This window comes from Aquarana catesbeiana, linkage group LG06, assembly GCF_042186555.1.
Source record: "Aquarana catesbeiana isolate 2022-GZ linkage group LG06, ASM4218655v1, whole genome shotgun sequence".
NCBI classification, from domain to species: domain Eukaryota; kingdom Metazoa; phylum Chordata; class Amphibia; order Anura; family Ranidae; genus Aquarana; species Aquarana catesbeiana.
Window position 1 is genome coordinate 70,872,431 of NC_133329.1, and position 23,964 is coordinate 70,896,394.

General features: G+C 44.6%; 1 protein-coding gene across 1 annotated transcript in view; it reads left to right on the forward strand.

The window, feature by feature from the left end:
- Positions 1–23,964, forward strand: part of LOC141147621 (uncharacterized) — a 205,277-nt gene that overhangs the window by 55,613 nt on the left and 125,700 nt on the right. Inside the window, exons 4-6 of the mRNA XM_073634852.1 lie at positions 9,066–9,365; positions 9,471–9,578; positions 21,585–21,650. Coding sequence (XP_073490953.1) covers positions 9,066–9,365; positions 9,471–9,578; positions 21,585–21,650 — 474 coding nt within the window. The remainder of the gene's footprint in view (positions 1–9,065; positions 9,366–9,470; positions 9,579–21,584; positions 21,651–23,964) is intronic.

The window sequence follows — 23,964 nt, forward strand, 5'->3', positions numbered from 1 at the left end:
ACTTTTGTGAGATACTGTGTGTGTGTGTGTGTGTATAAGTGTGTATGTATGTATGTGTGTGTATATATATATATATATATATATATATATATATATATATATATATATATATATATATATATATATATATATATATATATATATATATATATATATATATATATATTATACACTATATTAATAGATATTGCTATTATTATGAATATGGTTTTATAGTATTATCCACATGTTATAAATAAATATGTAATAAATTATAATAATTTCTACTAATGTCAACCAGCATTGGAATTGAGAAATAATGGCAGAAATTTTGAAAATGTTACAAAGATTCAAGTTCCTATAAACCTAAAATTCATGCCCCCTATCGACCGGGCAGAATGTTAATCCCTTACTCAATAGTACTGTTTTATGGTCTTTATTTAATGAAAATTTGTAAAATGAATGACATTCAGTGAATCTTATATTTAGATCAACTTGTGAACACCCAACTGTGATCCTCCACCAGTCGTACCAAACTGACTCACCGACCGAAGTGGCTGGTAAAATTATAAACCAGCAGCTGCGCCTTAATGCAATCAATGCTAGGATCCAGAGAACCGTTTAACCACTTCAATACTGGGCATTTTCACCCCCTTCCTGCCCAGGCCAATTTTCAGTTTTCAGCGCTGTAACGTTTTGAATGACAATTGCGTAGTCATGCAACACTGTACCCATACCCATGAATTTTTTTTTTCCCCACAAAGCTTTCTTTTGGTGGTATTTGATCACCTCTGCGGTTTTTATTTTTGTGCTATAAACAAAAGAAGAGCGATAAGTTTGAAAAAAAACACCAATATTTTTTACTTTTTGCTATAATAAATATCCCATTTTTAAAAAAAAAAAAAACATATTTTTTTCTCAGTTAGGCCGATATGTATTCTTCTACATATTTTTGGTAAAAAAAATCGCAATAAGCGTATATTGATTGGTTTGCGCAAAAGTTATAGCGTCTACAAAATAGGGATAGATTTATGGTATTTTAATTTTTTTTGTTTTTACTAGTAATGGTGGCGATCTACGATTTTTATCGTGACTTGGACATTGCGGCGGACATATCGGACACTTTTGACACTATTTTGGGACCATTTACACAGCGATCAGAGCTATACAAATGCATTGATTACTGTATAAATGTCACTGGCAGGGAAGGAGTTTACACTCCTTCCCTGCCAGGGGCGATCAAGGGGTTAAATGTGCTACATAGGGAGTAATTCTAACTGCGGGGGGGAGGGGACTGACTTGGGGAGGAGACCGATCGGTGTCCCTATATACAAGGAACACACGATCAGTCTCCTCTCCCCTGACAGGACGTGGATCTGTGTGTTTACACACACAGATCCACGGTCCTGCTCTGTAACGAGCGATCGTGAGCGCCCGGCGGACATCGTGGGCTCCAGGCACTCGCATCGGCTCCTCTGTGACGCGGCAGGCACGCGCGAGCCCCCAATACTGCCGGCAAGCCGAGGACTTCATATGATGCCCGCCCAGGATGGGAGATCCCATATAGCGCCGCTTTAACCGTCGTTTTAGCGGCACTATTCGACCGCTACCGGGGCGGTTTTAACCCCCGCTAGCGGCCAAAAAAGGGTTAAAACGCTGCAGCGGTGATTTGCTGGCGGGTTTGCCCCATTGTTTTCAATAGGAAGGGGCGCTTTAGGAGCAGTAAATACACCGCTCCTACAGCGCTCCAAAGATGCGACTTGCAGGACTTTTTTGGACCGCCCTGCAAGCGCACCGCTCCAGTGTGAAAGCCCTCGCCTGCAAAGCGCCTCAGTGTGAAAGCACCCTAACATGGGCAAAAGTTATACAACAAATAACTGTGCAGTCTATGGGAACTGATTTGTTAATTTTGCTAGTCCCCACTTGGCTGGCTTATCTTCTAGTTATTGGCCTTAAAATAGATATGGGAGCCCAGGTCCCACCCTAAGGTACATATTTTAATGTCACCAATTTGGACAACCCCAAAAACGAAATAAGAAGTGCCTTTAAAAATGCAAAATTGCTTAAAAGCTAGCAACTTGGGGGGGGGGGGGGGGCTTACTCTGCCTGTAAAGTGGTGCATCTGTAGCATGTATCCAAAATGCTGCTTCAAAGATGTACGCCTTTAGAGAAAAGTTACAAAACTACATTGCAGCTGCAAGATTTTAACACAAAACAAAAAATAGCCTGCCCCCCCTCAATACATACAGGACCATTTGGGTTTGTTAAGGCTTAAAATGAGAACCCCCATGTGAAAAAAATCCCACCCCAAATGAAAAAAATATTGTACCCCTCCCAAACATTAACAAACCCCTAGCCAAACACACAGCAAGCCAGGGAGGTGGATGCTTGGGGGCAGGAGGGGCTCGGGCATCCCAAAAGTCAACCACCTTGTTCCCATATTCAGGCTGGGGTTGTGGGGGGCTGCAGACAGGGGGCTTTACGGAATGTGGAAAGCCCCTTTAAACTAGTGGGTACAAGGTGCTTTGTGGTTGGTATTGGGCTGAGCCCAACATGCCCCAAAGGCAGCCAGCTATGTTGAGTGCATGTGGCCTTGTATGGTTCGGGAGGGGGTTGGGCGATCGCTCTTCTTGCCCCCTTCCTAGCTGGCCTTGTTGTATGCTCTGGAAAAGGATGTGGTTTGGATTGGTGAAGACAGCTCACAGCCTTTTGAGAATGGAGTGTGGAGTTCCCCTTTAAAAGCAAAATCTAGCCCATGGAAATCCAAGGGGTTAGAGGGGGGGGGAGACAAGAGCACTGGAGAATGAAGTGTGAAGTTCCCCTTTAAAAGCAACAAATAGCCCAAAGAAAACATATGCTTTACAGGGGGAAGGTTAAATGCCCTTTTAGGAGGAGCTAGAGGAGCGAGAGTCTTTTTACATAATTTTAACAAGGGACATGTCACATGTTGGCAACGTAACACGCTAACATGACCTGTGTGCAAATATCCTTAAAAAAAAATACATAAAAAGTGAACCAGCTTAAAATTTTTTTTTTAAAAAATGTCAAGTTTAGAGGTTCGCCCATTCAACCCATGCAATTGCATTTACGTTGCTTGACATTTACTAAGATTTTAGCCGCGCAGTGAACAAACGCATTTGAACGAGCGCAAGAGCCGCTTGCGCATGCGCACTGCTTACATTGACCTCACGCAGTTCTAAACGTACTTGCAGGCACAGTAGGCTTGTTCTGAAAAAGTTACTTGCTCATTCTATTTTGGGCATATTTGTTACTTGGGCAGTTGTTCCTATACTTCCTCACATCAACCCATAATATTGGCACCTCCATCTTCTGTTAATATTGAATTGAAGATGCCGTGCGCCATTTCCATAGTGGCGCTCAGATTTCATTCTCCCGTGCGCCGAGATCGCTATAGTAAATGGGGGATTCGAGCTCTGTTACCGGCGCACCATTTTGTAAATATGAAAATGTGCGTTGCACCTCGCCATGCGCCACTACTGATGGCGCACGGCTTTCGTAAATCAGGCCCAGTGTCTCCACATTGATTATACGATTAAATGTGGCCCTCGTCCGCCGTCTCGTCTCCAGGGGCATATTTATTATTTAGGCTCTGCCTCCTGAAAACTTGCCTCTCCTTCTCCATCTCCACACTGTCTCCACATAAAACTGACATGTGGTCCTCGTCCAAATTTTTGTTTCCATGAGGATATTTCTTTAGGCTCTGCTTACTGCAAACTTCCCTCTCCATCCCCATAGTATCTCCACATAAAACTGACATATGGCCCTCGTCCGCCGTGGTGTGTGCACTTGCATTTGTATTATTTGGGCTTCTGCTGGAAGCATCCAGCTCCTTCTGCCAGGCCGCCACAGACTCTTGAGTCTCTCGACGGGGCTCTGACACATGCATAGTTGCCAACATTGTAAAAAAAAAATGTGGGACACTTTTGTGGCTGTAGGCGGAGCCGTACAATAATTAGGGGGCGGGGCATTAGTTTGTAGGCCGCCCCTCACACCAGGTGTCCCCGGCGGAGCCCCCCTCACACCAGGTGTCCCCGGCGGAGCCCCCCTCACACCAGGTGTCCCCGGCGGAGCCCCCCCTCACTCCAGGAGTCCCCGGCGGAGCCCCCCCTCACTCCAGGAGTCCCCGGCGGAGCCCCCCTCACTCCAGGAGTCCCCGGCGGAGCCCCCCCTCACTCCAGGAGTCCCCGGCGGAGCCCCCCCTCACTCCAGGAGTCCCCGGCGGAGCCCCCCCTCACTCCAGGAGTCCCCGGCGGAGCCGCCCCCTCGCACTAGGTGTCCCCGGCGGAGCCCCCCCCTCGCACTAGGTGTCCCCGGCGGAGCCCCCCCTCACACCAGGAGTCCCCGGCGGAGCCCCCCCTCACACCAGGAGTCCCCGGCGGAGCCCCCCCTCACACCAGGAGTCCCCGGCGGAGCCCCCCCTCACACCAGGAGTCCCCGGCGGTGCCGCCCCTCACACCAGGTGTCCCAGGCGGAGCCCCCCCTTACATCAGATTCCCACAGCGGTGCGCCCCCCCTACCTCAGGTGTCCTAGTGTGTCCGCCGGCCGCATGGCTAGAACCCCCGCCCCTTTCCATAACAGACTGGCAGCGGGGCGGGGGGTAGGCGGGGCGAGGCGGAGCAGGGCGGAGGGTGGGCAGCAACGCAGAAGCGCCATCTAGCCCCCCCAGCCGTCTTCCTAAACTTCTTTAAGATGGTGGCTGTCTCCGCCGTCCGCGGACCTCTAGCGGCGGCGAATATCGAGAACCAGATTTCTCGGGACATTTTCCAGGACACCACAAATTCGAGAATGGAGTCTAAGTCCTGGGAATGTCCCGGGAAATCCGGGACAGTTGGCAACTATGCACATGTGTCTCTTCTGCCATGTTGTCACCACGAACAGCGCCAGGCAAAGAGGAAGAGGCGTGGTTTGATTGTCAGAAGGCGGGGACAGAAAAGAATATTCGTAAAAAGAACCACACGGATCTTTCATTTACAAACGAAAACATGTTCCGTAAGAATAGGCGAGCAGGCTGATTTTGTAAGGGAAGTGACGTTTAGTCACGGCCATCTTGGCACACTCTGCACCCGGCCACATTAATTAAGCATACTGTTAGAAGACCAGAAGCGGACATCTTATTACACCCACAAAGTCTTCCCTTTCAATCACAGTGACACTTGTTTTTAGCAGTAAACTTAACTGATATATTGAAATAAACTATTTAAACTTAGAAGTCAGTGACTTCAAGTCTGATCTTGAATTTGAAAAGCATGAGCAAGCCTGAACACGTTTGTGAATCTGACAGAACACAACTGCTTTCAAGCACCATACTAACGATCTGAAAATCGGCACATCGTTAGTTTGTCGGAAAAAACTGCAATTCTGATTTTCGTATCGTGTGCATGGGCCTTAAGAAGTAAGAACACAATACACAGTCTTTGATCTCACCAAAATGTTTACAAATTGATTTTGAATTTTCTAATGGAATTCGATATAAAATTCAATTCAAACTGCATTTCTAAATAGCAATGAATTTTGGTTCGTTATTTGTCTATTCGGAATATTCGTAATTGTTCCTCAGGTGTAAAATTTGTTGTAGGAAATGTATCCAAATTAACGATTTTCGGTAATTCAGAACGAAACAAATCGCACATGTCTAATATTTTGAAAACTTAATTTGACGTAAGGGGGATTTACATTGACCATCATGTTATAGGGGATTTTACCCCCATCACCAATATAAAGAACGATTTCTACACTGTCCACCAGTGTAATGGGTAATTTCTACACTTTCTACACTTACAACCAATCTAAGGGGGCACCCTACACTGATCTCCAATGTAACTGGGACAAGCACGGTAACAGGTGTATTTACAGTAAACTCCCCCATCTCTCTGCATTCTTATCTCTCTCTCAGTACATCTCTGCCCCCAAACTCTTCCTCTGCTAACCTCTGCCCCCCAAACCCTCCACTTCTAGCCTCTGCACCCCAAATCCCACCTCTGCTAACCTCTGCCCCACAAATCCTTCCTCTACTAAACCTCTGCCTCCCAACCTCTCCTCTACTAACCTGTCCCCGCAAACGTCTACTCTGCTAACTTCTGCACTCCAACTTCCCATTTAAATCTGCACCTCCAACCCCCTTCCTTGTTTACCTCTACATGCCCCTATGCTCACCTTTGCAAACAAACCCCTCCCCCTGCTTATCTTTGTACCCCTTTGTGATTCCTTCGCTGTTTACTTCTTCACCCTACCTGTTTATCCTTTGCTTCTCAAGCAATAACTATTTTACTCTACTCACCTCTGATGCATGTGCAGTCTGGTGGCAGACTTAGTGGGCTTACAGAGGAGGGGGCGTGATTTGCACATGAATCATGGCAGGTTGCTGACCTCATTTGCATATATATACACGCATGATTTACAACCCTGGGGGGGTTTATTGCATACCAATGCCTTGCGTTTCTCTCCCTCTAGCAGCTGGAAGCTAGTAGGAGGGGGAGAAACAGGCTTTTAGCTGCAGAGAGCTGCACAGGCCAGGGTTCTGCTGCCGAACTGATCCCTCCCGGCCTGGGCCCCTCTGTGTGCCGGGCCCCCTACAATAGGACTGGTGCCCCCCCCCCCCCCCCCCCCATCAGCGTCCCTGCATGTTTTGCTTGGGGATCAAATACTTATGGTACTCACTGAACTGCATCTCACTTTTTGACATTTGTATCATGTGTTTTTTCTGGATTTTTGGTTGATATTCTATCTCTATCATTTAAAATACACCTCTGATAAAAATTATAGACCCTTTATTTCTTTGTAAGTGGGCAAACTTACAAAATCTGCAGGGGATCAAATAATTATTTTCCCCACTGTAAGCCTTCAAAATTGGGACTTTTGATTTTTCAAATTCGGGTCCCATAGACTTCAATGGAGTTCAGGGTTCAGGGCTGAACTTTTTCGATGTTTGAGAGTTATGGAGCGAACCGTACCAGGGGGTGTTTAGCCCAACTGTATGTGAAAGGAGACTGAAGGATTGAGTTGAAGAATAGAGGGATATATTTATGTGTTATCAGTATAGAGATGGTATTGGAAGCCATGTGAAGTGGTCAATGAGGGTTGCTAACCGTTCTTAAATTTGCAGACAGCTTGTAAAGATCAATGGTTTTTACAACTGTCCGTAAATGTCTGTTATGGACATTTTTTGTCCATGTAAACCAGGGTCTTTTGGTGTACTGGCAGACCTCTCCACCAAAAGACACTAGGAGCATTGGGCAGGTGTCGGCTGCGGAAGGAGCAGGTGGCATTTTTTGCCTAAGTTGTTCCTATAGTCCCAGCTACAGCCCTGTCATGGCAGAGTGGTGTGTCCTCTGCCTCTCCCCGCTTGCACAGCTTCACTTGCTGGGAGTCCGGGGCCCCCGCCCCCGCTGGCTACCATCCACTTCCTCGCCTCCTGTCCCTTCCTGAGCCCCACTGTGTCCAATACTCCAATCCCTTCACCATACTGCCACCCTGTGCCCACACTGCCAGGCCATGACCAGAGCGGCACCTGCCCACTGTGGAGGAGGGGAGAGCCAGAGCGAGCTCAGCTCAGGTGAGACCACATGATACGGGGCACACAACAGGCACCTTACCACATACAGGGATTGCCACCTCCAGTCCAGGCCCCCCCCCCCAATAGAGAGACTGCCACCTTGAGTCCAGGGACCACTTCATAGAGGGATTGCCACCTCTAGTTCAGTGACCCCTTAATAGAGATACTGCCACCTTAAGTCCAGAGGCCCCTCCATAGAGAGACTGCCACCTCAATCCCTGGGGCCCCTCCATAGAGAGACTGCCACCTCAACCCCTGGGACCCCTCCATAGAGAGACTGTCACCTCAATCCCTGGAGCCCCTCAAATGGGATAGATATTACATTCTCTAGTAGTCCATGGGTCCCTCACATGGAGAGAGAGGTAGGTGGTCAGAGGGTGGTTCTATTTAATGGTCCTCTTTTAAGCTACAGCCATTGTTAGATGCAGTCTGGCTGTGGCTATTGCTCCCCGTGGCATGCGGAGAAAAACTTGTTTTTTAGCTATATTGACTGTTTAAGAGTAAACCAGGAAAATTTGTTGGGTATTGTGAGTGTTTCCATAGCATGCGGTTGAGGCGTGGTAGTGTGGCATTTACAGGGTTGAATCAGGCAGTAAGGAGATGACATATTGCCTCTTCACTGCCTGTCATAGGGAACCACAAGTGTGAATGAGCCCTAAATGTCAAAGCTAAAGGAACTATAAAAGGTAAATGTATGAAGTGTTGTGTTTACCAGTAAGAATAAGAAAAATGCTTTACCTTAACCAGTTGTTGACTGCCCTATAACACATTTATTGCTACAGGGCGGCCGTGCTGCACTGGATCATGTGTATATATACGTGATCCTGCATTTCCGGATATCGGATGCAAGTGCATGCTGCCGGAGGCTCGCTCCCGCTGTGATTCAATGTCTGCCGGGACCTGCTGATCATTCAGTACACAGGCAGAACAGCGGTCTGCCTATATAAACGAGGCACATTTTTGTTCTGTCAGTAAGGAAGGCATTGATCCTGTGTTCCTGCAAAGCAGGGACATGGATCTATGCCTTCCACTAGTACAAGCACCTCCCCCACTACAGTAAAACACTAGGTAGGCACACATTTAACCCTTTGATCACCCCTGATGTTAACCCCTTCCCTGCCAGTGTCATTAGTAAGTGACAGTGCATTATTTTAGCACCGATCACTGTATTAGTGTCACTGGTCCCCAAAAAAGTGTAAAAAGTGTCAGTTAGATGTCTAATTTGTCTGCCACAATATTACAGTCCCGCTATAGGTCGCTGATTGCCACCATCACTAGTAAAAAAAAATTAAAGTTCCATAAATATATACCATAGTATACCATCAGCTATGATGCATGTATGGTCAGTTTCTTGTTTGTAAAAGTATCTTGGCAATGTTGATAGTTAAGGGCAGATACGTTCAAGCATCAATGTCTTTTATTCTCATCGCACAAGAATTCTCACCTTGTTAGGGTAAATTGTTTCTAAACAATAGATACCAATTTTATAAACCGTATCTGTGTTCTCTGCAGCCAGACCTCTAATCTCCATAGTTAGCACAAAGGTCCAGAGAAATACAAAGAACACCCTGACCTGTAAGGCCACTGGATTCTTCCCACCGCAGATCAAAATAATGTGGTACAGAGATGGAGAGGTCCTAAAGAACCAGTTCATGGAAAAGCCACAAGAGTATGGAACTGGAACCTACCAAGTCACCAGCACTGTGACAATCACACCGACTAATGATGACCAGAACCATATTTTCTCCTGTAGAGTCAAACATGACTCTCTGCAAGAACCTCTGCAGAAGGACCACCAGCTCATCTATGAAGGTAATGATCAACTTGTGCCAGGTTTCTGATGTAATTCCTCCATGGATGCTGTGCTAGGAAAACCTTTTCTCTTCTTTAACCACTTGTGTCTTTTTTTTTCCATAGAAACATCACATTTTTTGGTCATTTTGATCTGTAGTATTGTGGGGGCTCTGCTTATAATTGCTGTAGTTGTGACCTTGTGTTGCTGGAAACATAAACGCAAGAGATCAGGTAAGGCATTCACATTGAAATGAATGAAAGAAAATAGATGCAAGTCTAAAAGAGCAAAACATGCAATCTCATGGATTTAAAGTGTTTTTGTGTTTGTTTTGGATGGAGTTAAAACGGAAAAGAAGTCTTGTTCTGTTTCTACTGCCCTCCAGAGCTCTGTCAGAAAGAACCAAAGTTCTTTTGGAACCAAACCCCTTGGTCCCATTTTGCTTTCCAGGCATCCCTCACTTTGGACAGATGTGTAGGCCTTTAAAATATTTGCAATACTACTAAAAGTATTACGCTACACTAAACCTTTCACACAAATATTTTTATTATCACACTTCATTCTTTATTTACTAATTCCTAATGGACTACATAACTCGGGGTGTGGCAGGGTATGACGCCTTTGCCTACACACTTTGTGCTAAAGGGTGTCTCTCTTTCCCATAACCAAAAGTTGTAAAGTATGTACATGGAGCAAAATGTAAGTTTTTTTCTTGTTGGTTTCCTGGTTTGGAGACCAATGGGAGCAGCAGAAAGATCAAATATCTCAACAGAAAAGAATTCTAAATACCATGTTAGAGGAGGTCAGGAGGTAATTTGGGGCAAAGTTGGAAACAACAAAATGACCCCTTGGTGTAATGTTTGAAAACAACATGATGCAAGCTGAAATGTTCCTGCAGTTTAGAAAAAAACATGATGCAAGCTGAAATGTTCCTGCAGTTTAGAAAAAAACATAACAGGTTCTTCAAGGGGCACCATTTAGGATATGAATTCCTTTTTTTATTTTGCACGTCTCACTTGTGCTTTTCTCCACATATCCGTGCAGGCCAAGCTGCTGATTGGGACTAACTATTACACTGGCAGGGATACTGAGGTAGTTGCAGCAAGTTTTTTTTTTTAAATATATGGTCACCATTGTAAATCCCTCCCCCAGCAGTGTTATAGTTTATTCCAACCCCTGTCACAGTCTCCTTTTCTGGTAGGAACCCTAAGGGAAGATCAAGTCCTCTTATTTTTACAGTTAGCCTCCAGCTGATGGGGATCCTGGGCAGAGAAAGCAAGTAGCACACAAGGATCTCACAAAGGGTCTTCTTGGGGTTCCGGGGTTCCCTGTGCCATAACTGAATGCAATATCTTCTTCATTATAAGAACTAATATTGTGAATTATGTAACTAAAAGGCAGAGGAATATTACAAAATTTGAAATCACAGTAGATGCTTGTGGGTCTTTAGTTGGGAATGCCTGGGCATACCAGGTGAAGTGGTCGGTCACCACCAGGTCAATCCTTGTCCACTTGAATCAGGTTCCAGACACAGAAAGTCAATGCACACCAATTCCAGCAGTCATTGACTTTGGTGATGGTGCATGGGCCCTAAGTGACCATGATTTTCATGTAGGGCAGTCAACACAGTTTTTCTATGCTTTCCTGGCAAGAACAGTTGCCACTTACTGTATCTTTTGGAGAGTCTGTAAGCAGCAGGGCCCTGTAGGGCCTTTAATGTTTAAAGTGGTTGTTAAGCCACTCTGACCTGTTCATACTATCCTCACTGTCTGCTAATGACAGGTGCCCCTTTGTGTGTGATTTATAAAAAAAATGCAGTATATACCAGATTTCAGAGCGCCGATCAGCTATCACGTGACAGGCCGGCTCTCTCCTCTCCCCCTCTGACAGCTAGAGCGGGCAGGGCCAAGGATCCCCCGCTGAAGTCAGTCAGAAGGGGAGAAGGAGAGGAGAAGATAATCGGCCGGTCACGTGATCGCTGATCGGCGCTCTGAAACCTGGTATATACTGCATTTTTTTTATAAATCACACACACAGGGGCACCTGTCATTAGGAGAGGACAGAGGAGGATGGGGGAGAGCAGAACAGGGCTGCGGATGGCGGATGCACGTAAACTGACCACGGTGTCAGCCATGATATACCGTGGTCAGTTTACAGAGGGTAGAAACTGGCAGGATCAGCCAGGTATTTCAGGGGATACGGAGGGCCAAATGACACAGCACTGTGCTGTATAACATGGTTTAAAGGGACAGGATCAATTTTTTTTTTTTTTTTTTTTAGGTTACCAAACACTTTAACCAAAGAGAGGGTCATCCATCTGGTCCTTTCTTAAGTCTTTCTTTGAAAGCTTAGGTATGACTTCATAGGTCCTTAGGAAAGGTCACAGTGGTATTAGGGGACATCTCCAACTAAGACTCCAATGGCTTTAGTCCCTGCCACTCTTCTGGCCCGATGCTCTAATCCTTGACACAAGGCTTGTGTCAGCTGCAATGGTGTCCCTAGGGGGGGCCAGAGGGGGCCCTGACGCCCCACCATGTTTCCCCCAATCCCCCCCCCCCATAATTTTTATTTATTTTTTTTTTTTTACAAAAAGTCAATGTCTAAGAGGGAGAGAGTCCCCAGTCAGCTCCTGCGGGTGATTCCTCCCCCCTCCCTCTGCTTGCTGACACTGCATAATGCAACCACGGCCACCCGATCTGCTCCTTCCCCTGCATCCTCATTGGCAGGGAGAAGAGCGAGTTGCAGGAAGGACTCCACCAGGACTCTCAGTTACTGAAAAAACAGACTGATTTCTCCCATCCTTAGGACAGGAGAACCAGCCTGTAAATTCCAAGAGATGCCAGACCAGCGCAGTCAATAGCAGGGGCAGGACAGCAAGAGGAGGCTGGGAAACCCCACAGTGGCAGAACACCAGGGCCCGGAGGCATATATGTATGTATGTGTAGATATATAGAGAGATATATATATATATATATATATATATATATATATATATATATATATATATATATATATATATATATATATATATATATATATATATATATATATATATATATATCTATATCTTGCCTATATGCCTCTTTGAATCATTAGGTTTCTTGGTCTTGGCTGTGATCAAGGCCTCTTCTTCCCAAAATTTTTTAATTATTTCAGAATAGGTCAAGGGGTGACTCTGTTCTCTTGTTCTTGTTAGAATAAATGGTGGTTTGAGCATAAATTGGCATACAGAAAGTAGGTTCAGACACAGTCTGCTAGAAGGTATAATTACTATCCCAAAGTAACTTAGAACAGAGTTTTGTACCACTAGACTGGAACTAACTCATGAATTAGCAAAGTCAACAATAAAATGTGCATATGAATAATAATACTATAAACCAGTCTAGAGTGCACTCTAGGAGGATGGCTAGGATATGGTGCAATATTCCCTGAGAGGTACTTTTAGGCAATAAGTAAAGGTCTCAGTGTAGGAGCTGTAAATTTTTTTCATTTTTTTTTTCTTTTTTCATTTTTTTCATTTTTTCCATTTTTTTCATACATTTTTTTAATTTTTTCCATTTTTTTTCATATTTTTTTCATTTTTTTCATTTTTTTCATTATTCCATTTTTCTCTTCTTTTCATTTTTTTCACTTATTATTATTTGATTTGCCTTTGTTTCCATTCTCTTCTCTCTCCTATTTCTCCTTAGTTTCTTCCTTTTGGTCTTTTATTCTCTCTATTCTGTTCATTCTGTCTATTTACTCTATATTCTACCCATTTTATGACTCACATCTCTTACAATCTTTTTCATTTATTGTTTATTTATTTTTTCTTTTTCTTGTTTCACCACTACCCAGTGGCGTAGCGTAGGTTGTCAGCACCCGGGGCAAGGCAAGTAATTTGCGCCCCCCCCCCCCCCCCAACCTGCGGACTTTTAGCTATCCCTGAGTCCCTTCAAATACAATAGTACTGACCTACCTGATTCCTATACTGACCACTACACACTACACTGAGAACTACACTGTCCACTACACTGACCATTATACTATACTGACCACTATACTGACCACTATACTATACTGTCCACTATATTACACTTACCGCTACACTGTCCACTATACTGACCACTATACTACACTACACTGTCCACTATACTACACTGTCCACTATACTACATTACACTGACCACTATACTACACTGACCACTATACTACACTATACTGACCACCATACTACACTGTCCACTATACTACACTGTCCACTATACTACATTACACTGTCCACTATACTACACTACACTGTCCACTATACTACACTACACTTGACCACCATACTACACTGACCACTATACTACACTATACTGACCACCATACTACACTGTCCACTATACTACACTGTCCACTTTACTACATTACACTGTCCACTATACTACACTACACTTGACCACCATACTACACTGACCACTATACTACATTATACTGACCACCATACTACACTATACTGACCACCATACTACACTGACCACTATACTACACTGTCCACTATACCACACTATACTGACCACCATACTACACTGTCCACTATACTACATTACACTGACCACCATACTACACTGACCACCATACTACACTGACCACCATACTACACTGACCACCATACTACACTGACCACCATACCACACTGACCACCATACTACACTGACCACCATACCACACTGACCACTATACCACACTGACCACTATACCACACTGACCACCATACCACACTGACCACCATACTACACTGACCACCATACTACACTGACCACCATACTACACTGACCACCATACTACACTGACCACCATACTACACTGTCCACTATACTACACTGTCCACTATACTACACTGACCACCATACTACACTGTCCACTATACTATACTGTCCACTATACTACACTAACCACTACACTACACTGTCCACTATACTACACTATACTGACCACCATACTACACTGACCACTATACTACACTGACCACTATACTACACTGTCCACTATACTACACTACACTGTCCACTATACTACTCTGACCACCATACTACACTGACCACCATACTACACTGACCACCATACTACACTGACCACCATACCACACTGACCACTATACCACACTGACCACTATACTACACTGACCACCATACTACACTGACCACCATACTACACTGACCACCATACTACACTGACCACCATACTACACTGACCACTATACTACACTGTCCACTATACTACACTGTCCACTATACTACACTATACTGACCACCATACTACATACTACTGACCACTATACTAAACTTTCCACCATACTACACTGTCTACCATACTACACTATACTGACCACCATACTACACTGTCCACTATACTACACTGACCACCATACTACACTGACCACTATACTACACTGACCACTATACTACACTGTCCACTATACTACACTATACTGAACACCATACTACACTGACCACTATACTAAACTTTCCACCATACTACACTGTCCACCATACTACACTATACTGACCACCATACTACACTGTCCACTATACTACACTGACCACTATACTACACTGACCACCATACTACACTGTCCACTATACTACACTGTCCACCATACTAGACTGACCACTACACTACACTGACCACTACACTACACTGACCACTATACTACACTGTCCACTATACTACACTATACTGACCACCATACTACACTGTCCGCTACACTACACTGTCCGCTACACTACACTGTCCGCTACACTACACTGTCCACTACACTACACTGTCCACTATACTACACTACACTGACCACCATACTACACTGACCACCATACTACACTGACCACTATACTACACTGTCCACTATACTACACTGTCCACTATACTACACTACACTGTCCACTATACTACAATGACCACCATACTACACTGACCACCATACTACACTGACCACTATACTACACTGTCCACTATACTACACTGACCACCATACTACACTGTCCACTATACTATACTGTCCACTATACTACACTAAACACTACACTACACTGTCCACTACACTACACTGTCCACTACACTACACTGTCCACTATACTACACTGACCACTATACTACACTGACCACTATACTACACTGTCCACTATACTACACTACACTGTCCACTATACTACTCTGACCACCATACTACACTGACCACCATACTACACTGACCACCATACTACACTGACCACTATACTACACTATGATGGTCAGTGTAGTATAGTGGACAGTGTAGTATGGTGGTCAGTGTAGTATAGTGGACAGTGTAGTATGGTGGACAGTGTAGTATGGTGGTCAGTGTAGTATAGTGGACAGTGTAGTATGGTGGACAGTGTAGTATGGTGGACAGTGTAGTATGGTGGTCAGTGTAGTATGGTGGTCAGTGTAGTATGGTGGTCAGTGTAGTATGGTGGACAGTGTAGTATGGTGGACAGTGTAGTATGGTGGACAGTGTAGTATGGTGGACAGTGTAGTATGGTGGACAGTGTAGTATGGTGGTCAGTGTAGTATGGTGGTCAGTGTAGTATGGTGGTCAGTGTAGTATGGTGGTCAGTGTAGTATGGTGGTCAGTGTAGTATGGTGGTCAGTATACTACACTGACCACCATACTACACTGACCACCATACTACACTGACCACCATACTACACTGTCCACCATACTACACTGTCCACCATACTACACTGATCACTATACTACACTGGCCACCATACTACACTGACCACCATACTACACTGTCCACTACACTAACCACTACATTGACCACTACACCACACTACACTGACCACTACACTAACCACTACACTGACCACTATACTACACTGACCACCATACTACACTGTCCACCATACTACACTGTCCACCATACTACACTGACCACCATACTACACTGACCACCATACTACACTGACCACCATACTACACTGACCACTATACTACACTGTCCACCATACTACACTGACCACTATACTACACTGACCACTATACTACACTGACCACCATACTACACTGACCACCATACTACACTGACCACCATACTACACTGACCACCATACTACACTGACCACCATACTACACTGACCACCATACTACACTGTCCACTATACTACACTGGCCACCATACTACACTGGCCACCATACTACACTGTCCACTACACTAACCACTACATTGACCACTACACCACACTACACTGACCACTACACTAACCACTACACTGACCACTATACTACACTGACCACCATACTACACTGTGCACCATACTACACTGTCCACCATACTACACTGACCACCATACTACACTGACCACCATACTACACTGACCACCATACTACACTGACCACCATACTACACTGTCCACCATACTACACTGACCACTATACTACACTGACCACCATACTACACTGACCACCATACTACACTGACCACCATACTACACTGACCACCATACTACACTGACCACCATACTACACTGTCCACCATACTACACTGTCCACTATACTACACTGACCACCATACTACACTGTCCACTATACTACACTGTCCACTATACTACACTGACCACTATACTACACTGTCCACTATACTACACTGACCACCATACTACACTGACCACCATACTACACTGACCACTATACTACACTACACTGACCACTATACTACACTGACCACCATACTACACTGACCACTACACTAACCACTATACTGACCACCATACTACACTGTCCACTATACTACACTATACTGACCACCATACTACACTGACCACTACACTAACCACTACACTGACCACTATACTACACTACACTACACTGACCACTACACTACACTGACCACTACACTAACCACTACACTGACCACCATACTACACTGTCCACTATACTACACTGACCACCATACTACACTGTCCACTATACTACACTGACCACCATACTACACTGTCCACTATACTACACTGTCCACTATACTACACTGACCACCATACTACACTGACCACCATACTACACTGACCACTATACTACACTACACTGACCACTATACTACACTGACCACCATACTACACTGACCACTACACTAACCACTATACTGACCACCATACTACACTGTCCACTATACTACACTATACTGACCACCATACTACACTGACCACTACACTAACCACTACACTGACCACTATACTACACTACACTGACCACTACACTACACTGACCACTACACTAACCACTACACTGACCACTATACTACACTACCCTGACCACCATACTACACTGTCCACTATACTACACTGACCACCATACTACACTGTCCACTATACTACACTGACCACCATACTACACTGTCCACCATACTACACTGTCCACCATACTACACTGTCCACTATACTACACTGACCACCATACTACACTGACCACTATACTACACTACACTGACCACTATACAACACTGACCACCATACTACACTGACCACTACACTAACCACTACATTGTCCACTATACTACACTATACTGACCACCATACTACACTGTCCACTATACTACACTATACTGACCGCCATACTACACTGACCACTACACTAACCACTACACTGACCACTATACTACACTACACTGACCACTACACTACACTGACCACTACACTAACCACTACACTGACCACTATACTACACTACACTGACCACCATACTTCACTGTCCACTATACTTCACTGTCCACCATACTACACTGTCCACTATACTACACTGTCCACCATACTACACTGTCCACCATACTACACTGTCCACTATACTACACTGTCCACTATACTACACTGTCCACTATACTACACTGTCCACTATACTACACTGACCACCATACTACACTGACCACCATACTACACTGTCCACCATACTACACTGTCCACCATACTACACTGTCCACCATACTACACTGTCCACCATACTACACTGTCCACTATACTACACTATACTGACCACCATACTACACTGACCACTATACTACACTGTACACTATACTACACTGACCTCCATACTAAACTACACTATACTGACCACTATGCTAACCACTATACTATACTACACTAACCACTATACTACACTGACCACTATACTACACTATACTGTCCACTACACTGACCACCATAGTGACACTACACTGACCTCCATACTATACTACACTACACTACACTGTCCTGCCTACAGTCTCTCTCTCTCGCCCCCCTCCCTCCCCCTCCCAGTAACAAGCCTCTCACGCACCTTCTTATCCTGGCTGCATCGATCTGGATGAGGAGAAGAAGACAGCGGCGGCTCACATTCTTCTCTCCCCTGCGCTCTGCTTGCTGCCATGTTCATTATCCAGCGCCCTGTGATTGGGCGTATGGGGGTCATGTGCGGAGGCGGGACGCCTCACTTGACCCCCATACACCCAATCACAGGGCGCCGGATACTTAACATGGTGACCGGAGCCCGGGGACACAAAATTAGAAATTAGGAGGAGGCAGCCAGTGACGCATACTACACAATGACACAATTAGCATCACCAGATGAGTGGTATCTCTCAAGGGGCACTGCCATCTGCCAACAACTGTGTTTCTCTAGTACCCACGTGCAATTCAGCACTAGAAGGAATAAGAAAGATCAATCAAAGAGTTGCAACCCAGAAGTCTTCCCTCAATCCTAAATGCAGACTTTCCCTACCCAACCACAGACATTTAATTCTGACTATATGGACATTAACAAGTGAGCAAAATATTGCAACAACAAATCCTGCAACTAGTACAGCCACATTAACCCATTAAAAAATGTCTTACACACACAAAAGGAGCCTTTGCGATTACAGGATCATACAGTTGCACATCCAGTAATGTGGTGTACCTCATTCAATACAACAACTGCAATCAAGAAAGTTATATTAGTAAAACAAGGTAGAAATACAAAAACAAAATTAGTTTAAATAGGCACACTATTAAAGAACATAAGAAATATGATTACTAAACACCTTTGCTAAGCGCCTACTTGTGGCAGATTGTTTAACTAGATCCTGCAACATTACCTACTACATATTTTCAGTGATAAAGGGTGCAAGAACCCATTCTTCAGCCTTCAGGCCACATTGGGAAACATGTGTTCACACACAAGAGGGGCCCACATGAGATGGGGTTCCAGGTTGTGTGACACATGGCACTACAGAGTGACCCTTCTTACCACCACCAAAGGCATAGTTTGGGGTGGAGCCTAATCAAGCCAGACTAAGTCAAGCCAGACCCTAGTCAAGCCAGACTAAGCCACCACCCTTTTCCAGATCAGAAGTGGTCTCAAAGCCTATGCTCTTCAGGCATAAGCTTTCTCTCCTTTTCCATAAGAATAAGACAAGAGTTTGACTTCAACTTTAACTTTTTCTTTACTTAACCCAAGGTTGTATGTAACAGTTCAATGTTTACCATTAACTTTTTCAAATCTTAGTCCATTTTTCATGGCTGACCCAGTCCAGATCCATCACCAACCACAAGGATTTTTTGTTACAAGTTTCTTCTTTTTAGGTTGTATCCAGCTACTGTAGCCTGCTCCTCTGGGGAGGCCTTCACATGGTTGTAAGCTAGGTCCAGATTCCAAAGCTCCTTCTAGCCACAAGCTCTCCTTTCCTTTTTTACTCCACCCTGGCTCCACCCTAAACCATGCCTATCCCTGCTAGAAATAACAAGCCTCCCATTTGGGACATCTTTTTCACAACCAGACCATTCTATAGAAGACATACATTTTTGGGTTTTAAAAAATGGGGGAAGCTGTGCACATCCATAGACAGAGGATTTGTTTGACAGCAGCAGGAGCCAATGGCTCCCACTACTGCCTGATCCTACTGTGAGAAATGAAAGAGGGGAAAGAAGAAAAGAGGCCGGGCACAGTACTGGATCAATGTAGATGAGTTTTTAGGGAGATGGGGGAAGTTTTCTTTTACCTGAACTCATAAATGCATTCACGTAAAAAACCTTTTGACCTTAGAACCACTTTAAGGCTAAGAAATCTCTTATGTTATAGCACATATTGACTGACAAGTTCAGTTTTTGGAGACATCTGGGGTCTAGATGACCCTTATGCCCCGTACAGACGGTCGGACTTTGTTCGGACATTCTGACAACAAAATCCTAGGATTTTTTCCGACGGATGTTGGCTCAAACTTGTCTTGCATACACACGGTCACACAAAGTTGTCGGAAAATCCGATCGTTCTGAACGCGGTGACGTAAAACGCGTACGTTGGGACTATAAACAGGGCAGTAGCCAATAGCTTTCATCTCTTTATTTATTCTGAGCATGCGTGGCACTTTGTCCGTTGGATTTATGTACACACGATCGGAATTTCCGACAACAGATTTTGTTGTTGGAAAATGTTATATCCTGCTCTCAAACTTTGTGTGTCGGAAAATCCGATGGAAAATGTGTGATGGAGCCTACACACGGTCGGAGTTTCCGACAACAAGGTCCTATCACACATTTTCCGTCGGAAAATCCGACCGTGTGTACGGGGCATTAGTGTTTCCCCTGCACTTACACAAAAAAAGCAGGGGAATAGAGTGCCCAGTCAGAGAGTCCCCTCCTCATCCATCCACAGCAGCTAAGGTTTGACAGCTTTGAACCCGGAAGTGCTCAGAGCAGAGTGCTTTTGGGTTCATGCTCTGCAGAGGAGACCAGGGAATGGATGTTTACCAATGTCTTGCTTACCATCCTGAAGCAATTTCTTGTAATCCCTGCCCCAAAGAAAAGGCAAATGAGCCAGGCAACCAATGGGGAGGGGGAGAGGGGAGGGGTTGCACAATTAGAACAATTTAGAAGTGACCAGGTAGCTCTAAAACTGCTCAGATAACTTCTAGAGGGAAGCCAGTAGAACGCAACAGACGCAAGCCCACAGCCATGAGCTTGTGCTCATCCTGTAACTACTGCACTGTTATACCAATGGCAGCTGTAAAAGGATTAAACCATTATCAGGAGAAACTCTACAATTACATCACTTTGTGCCATGTTTTATGTAATTCTGTTTGGTTTGAATTATGTATAATTTATATTATACAATTTAAAGGACCCCTTTCGCAAACATATTGTTGTCTGTTAACTGTATGGGGTTAATACCTATAATGACAGTATTCAGTATATGAATCTCTTTATTTGACATGCCTTTAATTATATTTTTCTTCATATTCCTGTCAAAGAAAAACAATTGGCAACTAAAACCACTGGAAACGGTCCTGCACATTCAAAGCGTCCACCAAAGAAAGGTATGGTAGCTTCAGCAACATCATCTCTCTTACAAACTGTGACACCCCAGAGAATGGTCAGTTACTGTATATGGATAGACCTGACAGGCAGCCCAGTGGCTTACAGCAGGCTGACGTTTCTGCAAAGTAATAATTTAATTTTGTAAGTCTGAAAACAGTAATGCCCCGTACACACGGTCGGATTTTCCGATGGAAAATGTCCGATCGGAGCGTGTTGTCGGAAATTCCGACCGTGTGTGGGCTCCATCGGACATTTTCCATCGGATTTTCCGACACACAAAGTTGGACAGCAGGAGATAAAATTTTCCGACAACAAAATCCGATCGCGTCAATTCCGACCGTGTGTGGCCTGTTCCGACGCACAAAGTGCCACGCATGCTCAGAAGAAATTCCGACACGGGACAGCTCGTTCTGGTAAACTTAGCGTTCGCAATGGATACAGCACTTTCGTCACGCTGCAATGTTAAAAATGGTTTAATACAGAGCACTCTCTTCTTCTTTATAATGTGACAAGAATTAAGTCGTTTTGCTGCTCAGATTCACACACACTTCTCACAAACTTTTATTTGTGTTTTTTTAGTGGGATTCCCTCAATATATTGTTATTAGTTGTCACATCTGACAGTTTTATATTTTTTATGTTTTTTTTTTTTTTTGTTTTTAAGCCTTTTTTTTTCTTTAATGTTTGGATTTTTTCCAAGGCTGATCTTTGTTCAATGTTATTTTTATTTTTACTCCAGAATATTTTTGTGTGTGTTTTGTGTGGCAAGTTACCCCAACACCATTGATATCTTTTATTATTTAATCTCCAGGAGATTTTTTGTTGTTGGTGTCCCTTGTTCATTTCACATTGTATATTAGAAATGTACCTGAATCCTCACAAATAAACCATCATTTTTGAAGTAAAACACATAGGAGAGTATAATTCAAAACAAAAATCCTTTATTAAGGGCTCAGAACCAAACAAAGAGGAAGGCAACACTGGATCAACAGGAGAAATTAGTGAAGCCTGGGACCCCCACGGCAGACATCAATTCTTAAACCTCAAAATTGGTGGCCTGAGGAGTCCATATGTAAGGGAGGGCAGTCTGGTCCGGGATTCACAGAGATCCGGATAGCAGCAGATGACATCAGTGTCCCCAGGCTGTGGTACCACAAGAGGCTGCATCTTTTGGCCGACCGGACTGGATCCAGGGTCCTCACTGTCTGGTCTTCCTTTCACACTTCCTTCCGGGCTGTGGCTGTGCAGTTGGAGATGTGGCAGGAGGAGGAGTAGGACCTGGAGGAGGAGTAGGACCTGCAGGAGGAGGAGGAGGACCATCCCAAAGCTGTGTGTGAGGTGTAAGTTGGCCCCTCACACCTTTCGCCAGAGCCTCAGATATGAGGGCCTCACACATGGCTTTTTGGCCCTCCTCCATCCTCTGCATTTTATAGGCTATGAATGCCGCAAGGTTCTCCTGCCTGGTGTGTGGTGCTCCCAGGACCTCTGTAGCCCTACAAAAAAATCTGATAGCCGCCTCCTCTAGGGCACTCCTCCTACTGCCACTTTCTGTTTCCAGGGGGGGTGGAGGGACCTGCAGATCAGCCACCTCCTGGCTGAGACTTCCCTGTGTATGAAAAAGGGACATGGTTGTAATGTTTTGCATCATCAATCACAATCATAAATTAGTACTCCCAACTAACATCTAGTTAACATCATTGATTGGACAAGCAGAAATATTTAGAGGAATGCTATACCTGGCTCAATCTGGGCTCCTCCACATGTGGCCTGGAAGGCCCAGGTTGGGCGTCAGAAGTCTCAGCCGGGGGGGAAGGAAGCGTGGAAGGAAGACTTGAGAGGGATGGCCTGGGTTCAGTCTGGCCTGCCAGAAAGTGCAGCCTGTCGTAGTACAACATCCTGGGGACATAGATGTCACCTGCTGCTCCGGATCTCTGTGAATCCAGGACTTTAGTGCGCTCCCTCAGATATGTGCTCCTCAGGCCACCAATGAAGATCTTTAAATATGTGATGTCTGCCGTGGGGATCACATGCTTCACAATTTCACACAATTGCTCCAGTGCTGCCTTCCTCTTTATTTGGTTCTTGTAATGGGGGTGTTTAATCTCCCACAGACAGGGCAGCTCCCTTAGCATCTCTATGAAGACTGAAATGAAGTCCTGATCTTCCAGTACCATATCCATGTTCACTGCAAGACACAACACAAGACAAAGCCTAATGTCACACCAAACTCTCCTAATCTTGTTACAATATAGGCCTCAATCTATAGAAGCAGTATAGGCCCAAGTTTGTCTCTTACCTTCGTTCTTACGATCGC